The 9,600-nt window shown below is 43.3% G+C and overlaps 1 protein-coding gene across 1 annotated transcript; it reads right to left on the minus strand.

The window, feature by feature from the left end:
* On the minus strand, positions 1-9,600 carry LOC101407584 (trace amine-associated receptor 6-like). The gene is given in 4 exon segments (XM_087443771.1): positions 1-736; positions 738-819; positions 822-1,107; positions 9,481-9,600. Coding segments are annotated over 4 exon segments (1,224 nt in total).

The raw sequence follows: 9,600 nt of genomic DNA on the forward strand, positions 1-9,600 counted from the left end.
TCACCTCTGTTCAGGGAACAGATTCATGTCTGCAGAACTGTCCTGGAAAACCCGACCACTCACAACCACTTTTATGGCTTTCCTAAGCCACGGGTAAAATAAGGCATAAATCAGAGGGTTCACGGCTGAGTTATAATAAGCCCCCCAACAGCAAATCTCATAAATATAGGCCGGGGTTATGAAGCCCATGAAGGCATCAATTAGTGCGTCAATACTGTATGGTAACCAGGAAATCATAAATGCCACCACCGTGATACCCAGGGTTTTAGCTGCTTTTCTCTTTCTCTTGGCCACTCTGGATTTGTAACTCTCTGAGGATGATTCTGTTTTGTCACCAGTATTTTCAATCCTTTTAGCCTGTTGTCTAGCCACAAGAAAAGTATTACTATAGAGAATTAGCATAACAAGGGTAGGAATAAAGAAGGACAGAAAATCTATCAACACCCAGTTTTGATTTACAACCGTCTGACAGCCTCCTACACAGTGGACGGCACTGGATAATTCCTCCAGCCCGTCATCATAGGCACCCGTGTAGAACACAGCGCCGCTGTAGACAAGGGGCAGGATCCAGGAGAGGCTGATGCAGATCCCCGACACAGACCCCGTGAACCTGGTGGGATAGACCAGAGGGTCGGTGACAGCGATGTACCTGTCGATGGAGATGAAGCACAAGTGGAAGAGAGAAGAGTAACAAAATGCCGCATCACAGCAGCTGTGGAGAGTACAGAAGCTTCGCCCAGCAGCTCTCCACCGACCTGACCACGCTGGAGGGCATCGCGGTCACCCCCACCAGGAAGTCAGCGCCGGCCGGAGAGGCGGGAGAAAGTTGGCTGGAGAGTGCGGCTGCTTGAAGTGGAGGATGGAAATCATCACCAGGAGGTTTCCCAACACGGCCAGCCCAGCGCCCAAGCCGAAGACCGTGTACAGGAGCCGGGGTCCGGGCGAGTAGGGAGATCTCACACGGGATCCGGTCACCTTCTCGTAGCAGAGCTGGTCCGCTGCAGGGGGGGACGGGTGGCCACTCACGACGCTGCTGTGAACAGCAGGCAAACACTGGGAAAAGTTCTGCCCTTTGTCAATCACACAAAGTAGAGCAGTTTTATATTCCTGAAAGGAGAGATAGGATCTTTTAAAACTGAATATCCATGTTATGGTTACCAGATGTTACCTCCGTGGCCTGTCGCATGTCCATTTTAATTTTAGGCTCTGAACATATGAAATAATCATATATTCAATTTAAGTGCTCAACAAATCTTAACTATTATTAATTATTACCATTTTTATTCTTATTCTTTAGAATATAATTGGAAACAATTTTCTAAATCCAATAAGAATTTAACTTCAAGTAAATCTGTGCTTGACACAAAGATTTCTAGCCTTGAAATTTATCAAACATCTTTTTTAACCTGGTCTGGATACAGAGGATCTTCCTCTTTGTCAAAGTTAGTGAGATGTATTGACTTGTTATATTAGTTACCTTTACTACCCACCCCTCCCACCTGGGGCAAGACTGTCCGAGGAGTTAATGACAAACCCCCAGGAAGCACAGCCAAACCCCATATCCAAAGTCACCTACGGTGGATCCCTGTAATGCAAGATGTGAACAGTGAGAAAAAACTTATATTTAATAATCTCCACCAGAGGCCGGAGCCGTGGCTTAGCAGTTAAGTGCGCGCGCTCTGTTGCTGGCGGCCCTGGTTGGGATCCTGGGCGCGCACCGACGCACAGCTTGTCCGGCCATGCTGAGGCGGCGTCCCACATACAGCAACTAGAAGGATGGGCAACTATGACATATAACTATCTACTGGGGCTTTGGGGAGAAAAAGGGGAAAAAAAAAAAAAAGAAGAGGATTGGCATGGATGTTAGATCAGGGCTGATCTTCCTAAAAAAAATAAAAGAATCTACACGTTTTAAAAAATAATAATAAAAATCTCCACTTAAAATTTATATTTATATGTAAATAGCCTGTCTACCCCAGCAGGGGCCATATGAAAAACAACAATGAGAGGACACTCCTACCCATGAACAAAGATGCAAAACTCCTAAGCAAATATTTTACAAACCATTCCCAGCAATACATAAAGAGATGACACATCATGACTGGAATCTGTGCAAAGAGTGGAAGTTGCTTTAACATTAGAAAATCAAATAATATAATTCACCTTTTTAACAGATTCAAATTTATAATCATCTGAGGAATGCAAAAAAGCATTTGATAAAATTCAACATTTATTCCTTACTTTAGCAAAGTAAAACTTCAAGATATCTTTTGTACATATCGATGTCTCTGCTAAAAGGCCCCATCACACATGATATACCTAATGGTGAAATTTGAGAGCATTCTCTTTAAGATGAGTATCAAGGCAAAGATGCTTCAGTAATCAGAAGATTCAGGTGGTATAAGTCTTCTGAAGACGTCCATAAATCCACTGGCAGTCCAATATCATGTATCCAACATTTATATTCGTTTATTTATTAAGCATCTATTTGTATCAGGGTCTTGAAGATAAAAAAAATAAACAAGAAACATCTCTTGCCCTTGGGGGTGGAGGTCTCCGTGTGATATGAGAGAGAGACATATACAGTAGTAGCAATACAATATGCTTCCAGCCAGAATTAACACATGTAAACAGTATAAAGTGAGAAATGACACAGGGACAACTAATAAAATTGGATGAATGAAAAGAATTCACTAAGGATATAAATGTAGTGCCAGGTTTAGAATGATGAATGGAAGATTTTGAGGTAAATAACAGGGAAAAGTTTCAAAACTGTGCACAGCTTTTTACATCCCAATAATCATTTTAGATTTTATCTTATAATTAGTGCATGGGTGTAGAGAAAACCTACTTATTAGTAGGTAAAAATCTCAATTACCACAAATTCATGTGGGTCAGAATGCACTTTGCTTGTTTTTCTGTAACTGATCCTTAATTCTCTTATAAGCCCCTATCTTATGGGGTGCAATAAATTTAAGCTCAGTCAATTTGGAGTCCCCACTCTTTCTCCCAGGGTTGAGTCTAAATTCCAGGGTGCTGTGTAGTCTGCCTAGCTTCCACATGAGTAGATTGGGATTGTCTCTGTAGTTTCCATCTAGTATGAAATGGCCAACCTTCTCATAATGGAAAAAGGATGATCACATGACCCTCAGCTCAGAACAATAAGCTGACAATATCCCCTCCGGGCCTTGGAAGGACTATGAATCTGGTGGTCTCTTCTGCACGTGCTCCAGACCATCCACGTGTTGCTCATTCATTGGCACGCTGCTTTGGCTTTTTCCGATATCAGAGCCAATGTACTGTCATCAGTCTTCCCTCTACCACCAGGAAAAGTTTCCACTTTTATAGAGATTTAGAGACTAATTATGGGCTCTTAGTTTTCTACTTTTCAAGCCCCTTCCTTTTTGATGTCTTTTTGGTGTCTTCAGCTAAGACTCAGAGATTTCAATGAAGTCAAATTGCACTTATAAGTTTTCTTTCTACTTTACCTCCCTCCTTCCACCCCTCCCTCACCCCTAAGCTCCTCTGTGTCTGTCCAGGAAACTGGAACATTCTGAAGTAGAAAATTTCACAGTGTCTCATTACAGTCACCTGACATTGATGACCCCAACATAACTTCAGATCGCCTTCCTTACACCTTCACACCAATTTTCTTGGAATTTTGGTCATAGCTCTTACGTGATGGCTTTAATCAGTCTATGGTACAGATATGTGCCTCCTACAACATGAGAGAAATTCCAGAAAGACCCACAAGTATCTGCTATGCATCATGGAGCACAGATTCAGGTGTGCGAAACTTGTCACTTTATTTTAATGTAACCATCACTATATAGTAGCAAATAGGTTCAGAACACCTAGTCTAACTAGGTGGTTTACATGTGTTAAATCATTAAATTGTCACATGCAAAAAAGTCACATGCAATGAAGATGGCACTATTATGATCCCTATTTTACAGATGAGGGACTGAAGCACTGAGAAGTTAATAATTTTCCCGGGGTTACACTTCTAGTAAATGATGGACTTGGGGATTTGCATCCAAGCAACTTAGCTCCAGATTCTGTGTTCTGAGCCTAGTGCTCTGTGCCCGTAGATGAACCTAATTTCTGAGCCAAGCCTCCTCCCCTCCAGGAGATGGAAACTTCATCTCAGTCTATCTGGGTTTTCTCTTCCCTCTAAGTTAACAGGCATCAACCCTCACTCTGTGGAGTGGAGATCTGGTCTGCATGAACATCCCCCTTCACTGATGTCCAATGAGATGTCCTATCTGCTCTCTAGAAGCTGGTCCAGTTGTGTCACAGAGCAGCCATCCCTTGTTGCTGGCAGTAAGGCTCCTTTACCTTAGGCTCCCTGTCGGCCGATTCCAGTGCCCTTCTCAGAAGAATGGGATCATTCAGCTATGCTCGTGGCACAAAGGGCCATGGGACTTTTGGTGGGAATGTCTAGGACTTGTCCTGACTCCATGCTCCCCTTGGGGGCTCAGGACTCTTTCACTGTCCCTGTACTGTGGCGGAGCAGTGAGGTGCTCTGTGAGGCTGTCTCAGGCCACACACTGAGACAACCTTTAGCCATTTCTGCCCTGTGATTTAATACTCACTGAGTCCTGCCCAGGAAATGGAGAAGGAGTTCCCCCTGCACTTGCATCTTCCTGCTTCAAAGCTGTCTGACTGTATTGGTTTGTGGTGGCTGCTGTAACAAATCACCACACGTTGGTGGCATCAAATAACAGAAATTACTCCCTTACAGTCTGGGGGCCAGAAGTATGGAATCCAAAGTCAAGGTGTGAGCAGGGCTACACTCACTCTGGAGGGTCCGAGGGAGAATCTGTCCTTCCCTCTTCCAGCTTCTGTTGGCTGCCCACATTCTTTGGCTTGCGGCCTCCTCACTCCAATCTCTACCTCTGAGATCATGGCACCTCCTCCTCTCCATGTGTTATCTCCCTGTGCCTCTTTCTTATAAGGACACTGGGGATGGCATGTAGGGCCCACTGGATAATCCAGGAGAATTTTTCCATCTCAAATTTTTTTAACTTAGTCACATTTGCAAAGACCATTTTTCCAAAATACTAGCATTTATAGGTTCCAGGGATTAGGATGTGGATCTTTTTTGTGGGGCTATTATTCAACCAGCCAAATTATTACCCCTTCTCTCAACCGAGACCATATCCAGGGAGGGAAGGGTGCTCCTCCCTCAGATACTCTCACTATTTTCTCAGTTATTTGGTTTCATTGGAGGGAAGGGAAGGTTAATTTTAGCTACAGCAGCACACACACACACACACGAAATATCTGGTCCTATAGACACCTGACTAACTCCAGCATCAGAGCCTGGTCTGTCTCTGAGATCTGTGATGTGCTTATAATTCAATCCGAAAGCCTGATTCCTATTGTATTTAGAATCAAATTCTAATAATACGGCCTGTGAGGTCTCACATAGTCTTAACTCTGTAAAACTCGCTGACCCCCGGTTCATTATGCTCCAAACATTTTCTCACTCTCAACCCTTCATCTACCCAACAGGATGCCTCAGGAGCTTTGCACAGGCTCTCTTCCATCTGCATCACTTTCCTCAGATCTTCACAGACCTGGCTCCTTGTCATCCTTCAGACCTCAGCTTTTACGTCACTACCTCAGAAAAATCACTGTCTCAGCTAATGTGGGTATCCCTGTTTTATCCTTTTATTTACCTACTCTTAATTGAACTTATCAGAATTTGTTATAATCTTATTTGTCGGTTTATTGGCTTGCATTTGTCTGTCTGTCTCTCCCAATGTCATGTAAGCTCCATGAGGTGAGATACTTCCTTAAGTACCACTGTGAGTAAACCAGACAGTCGTTGCTGTTGTTTTGTTTCTTTGTTCCTGTGTTGTTGTTTTGTTTCAGACAGTTGAGTGAATAAATGAGTGGATAAATACAATAGATACCCATGCCCCAGCCTTGGGAGAATGCATGTAAATGCTTTTTTTTTGAAAGAATAGTTGGCCCTGTCTAAAGACCATTGTTGAATGAGCCGTTAAATCTTTGACCATTTGGTGTTCAGCAAGGTTTGTCATCCTTAGGACCCAATCAATAAAGACCACAGAACATTGTTTCAAGAGACTCACTCTCTGAAATAAAAAAACCTCTCTAAAGAGCTTATGGGAAAATATTTGAGGGCTGAACCTTTCATGAGTGTATTTTCATCACAATTAAACATTATCTTTGCTTGTTAACGTTTTCAGAGAAACTTCTAAAATGGTTACCATTATGCCCTCTTACCGGGGAGGTTGTGGAAGCCTGGACAGGTCCAGCAGCAGGTCCAGAGCACGGTGCTGGTGAGGGGCATGTTGGGATTTGGAGCCGGGTCCGTCTAACTCTGAAGGTCGTGTTTGTACCTGCTGTGTTACCCCCTTCAAAGCAGCCTGAGGGAGTGGATGGGCCTTAGGAATCTGGGTTCTAGGTTCTGGCTCTGCCACTCACAGTTCCTGGGACTTTGGACAAGTTAGTTCACTTTGGTGGCCCCCAGTGTGAAATGATAGGACTCAAATCGATGGCCCGTGAAGTTCCTGCAGTTCTAGTAATGCTAATCCAAAGTGCATGGGAGTAACATGCAGGGCTTTTTCTGTGTGCCCACAGTGAGAATTCTGGTATCCCAAGGCAAGTTTTGGGGAGCCTATTGTGATGATAACCCAAGTTACTTGAAAGATAGTCAAGTTGACTTTGGGACTGAAAATCACAGCCTTAATCATCAGAGTTAAGACTGAAACAAACAAACAAGAACACAACAAAACAAAAAGAGGAAAAAGGTTACCCTAAGAACTGTCAGAGGAAGAAATAATGGAGAATGTGCTCCAAGAAGGCAGAAAATTCACCCGAAAGCGTGGACGGGTGAAAGATCCAGGAGGCCATGGAGAGAATGGTTCAAGAATATCTAGAAGGACCAGAATATAACAGACAGTGGAGGTGTACAAAGAACTCTTCTATCCCTTCAGAGTTTAGTATATAAACTTGAAAATGCCACTATCAAAGGAGAGTAAAAGAGGAACCAGCTGATCTAAGGTAGCTGGAGTGAGCTGTCACACTCTGCGGGGGTGACTCAGTCAGCATGAAGTGGAGCAGTTTGAAAATTAGGGTAGAGAAGGAGAGTAGAGAGGGCTGTAGTAGGGTTAGAAATCCATGTCAGAGGCCCCGGTGGCCAACGCCAAGGCAGAAGTAGAACATGAGCTACCTGGATCCATGGAAAACAATGGTGGTGGGACCTGGGGAGTTTTTACCTCCTAATGCCTTTTCCTAAAATAAAGGAACACACGGATATAGGCCCTGGATTATATTGGGGGGAAGGCAAACCAATGAAATGAAGCCCCATTACTAAACTGTGTGGTGAATGAGAATCAACACTCTATAACCGTTATTTCAGCTGCCGATTGTTCCTGAGGCTGGTGTTATCCAGGAAACGGGGCTTACACACTTGACCACTGAAATGCCTCCCTGCTCGAATTTCTGATTTCTTTAATGTTGGTTAGCAGGCGTGCTGTGCTTTCAGGCTAAACCCACCTTGTTTCAATCTAGAATTGAAAATATGTAATTGGAAGTCAAGGAAATTCCATCATTATTCAGTCAAGGGCATATGGAGATGTGGCCTTAGTACAGCCTTTAATGTTGTTGATAGTGAAACCGTAAGATCTTGGATTAAATAGAAGAGAAGGGAATCCTAAGTGCCTGTGGTAGACAGAACAATAGCCTCCCAAAATGTCCTTGTCATAATTCTCAGAACCTATGAATATGTTACCTTACCTGGCAAGGGGACTTTGCTGATGTGATCTTCAGATGGGGAGATTATCCTGGATCATCTACATGGGCTCAGTGTAATCACAGGGTCCTTATGAGGGAAGAAGGGAGGGAGGAGAGTCAGTCAGAGGAGAGGTGACGGTGGGGGCAGAGGTCAGAGTGATGCAGCCGCAAGCCCAGGAATCCGGGCAGCCTCTAGAAGCTTGAAAAGATGAGGAACGGATTCCCACCTTGACCCTCTAGAAGAAACACAGCCCTGCTGACACCTTTATTTTAACCCTATAAAACCCCTTTCAGACTTCTGACTTCCAGAACTGCTTGAGAATAAATTTGTTCCATTTTAAAACCACTAAGTTTGTGGTAATTTGTTACTGCAGCAATAGGAAATGAATACAGTGCCTTTGCTACAATCCCTCTTTTAGCTAGGATGGCATTAAAGTCTATCCAGCTTCCATCCCTGACATGCTGAGATTTCTGGAATCCTTAATGGGTCTGTCACTACCACCCTCTCCTGGATATCAAGAAAGTGAATATCAGATTCACAAATTACCCTGAGCCCAGAACAGAATACATAGAGAGAGATAAATCACAATACTGTATCTCAAAGTAGTATACTTTGAGTTTCTGAAAAGACTAGAAGAATATATAAAATGTTGACACCAGTTTTCCCTAGAAAGTGGGAGTTAGAGAGATTTTTTTTCTTTTTCTGTGCTTCTTGGTATTTTCCAAATTTTCTGTAATGAACGGTATTATTTTTATAATTGGAAAGAACTTATTTTTAAAAAGAAAAATAAAAAGTAAAGAGACATGCTGTCTGTATTGCCTCAAGTACATTAAATTACCCAGCTCCGTACACAGTAACCATGTCCCAAAGGACCCAACCTAGAGGATCTTCAAATTTTGCTCCTGGAAGTGGCAGGTTGGTGTCGTAGAAGGCACATCGGCACTGTGGGAGGGCAGGGATGATTCAGCTCTCAGCTCTGTTCTCTGCTAACTTTGGGACCTAGGCCAATATTCTTAACCTAGCTGAAACCTGTCTCTCTGCAGAGATTTTCTAAGTATTCAAGTTCTGTAAAGGTAGATTTTTTAAAATAGTAGCTATTAATTTTATACTGTTCCTTCTGTTTAAAATGCATTTCCTTACCTTTTCTACCTGTTGAGAAGCTACACGTTTTTAAAGCTCAGCTCAAATGCCACTTCCTCTTGGTGATTGTGATGATGTTTGTGATTGCCACGATGTACAGAGCACTGACTATGTGCCAGGGGCTATGACAATCACTTCATTTGCAAGATTATCTCACGTCATCTTCAGGACACTGAGGGACAGGTATATTACCTCCATTGTACAGGTGAGAAAACTGAGGCGCAGGAGGTAAATCACTTGCCCAAGGTGACATGACATGATGGGTCAAATCTGAATTCGGTGAGGCCCTTCTGACGCTTCAGCCCTGACTTTTGAACACTGATTCCTCCAGATAAGTGGTGGCTCCCTCCTCTGAGTTCTATAGCTCTTTGTTGTAACTGCATTGGGAACTGATTTTTATTCTGCTTTGTTTGTTCTTATTTGTAGGTGTTTTTGTGCCTTTGAACTAGTAGTCTTTTGAGTGCAATGATGACATTTCAGGAATTTTGGATCCAACAGAGTTTAGTATCTCCACGTAGCATAGGTTCTCAAGAAACGTTAGTTGGCAGAATAAAATATCACATCTGAGGTACCTGAAGTGATGCTGCACTCTCCTGAGAGAGGTGGGTCAGGGCGACACGCTTGGGACCTTCAGCAGCACATGTCAGGCCCTGGGAACAATCCTGGGCTCTCTGTTCAGGACCCACATCCAT

The sequence above is a fragment of the Ceratotherium simum genome, chromosome 19 (genome assembly GCF_057802395.1).
Source record: "Ceratotherium simum simum isolate JZ-2026a chromosome 19, ASM5780239v1, whole genome shotgun sequence".
Classification (NCBI taxonomy): Eukaryota; Metazoa; Chordata; class Mammalia; order Perissodactyla; family Rhinocerotidae; genus Ceratotherium; species Ceratotherium simum.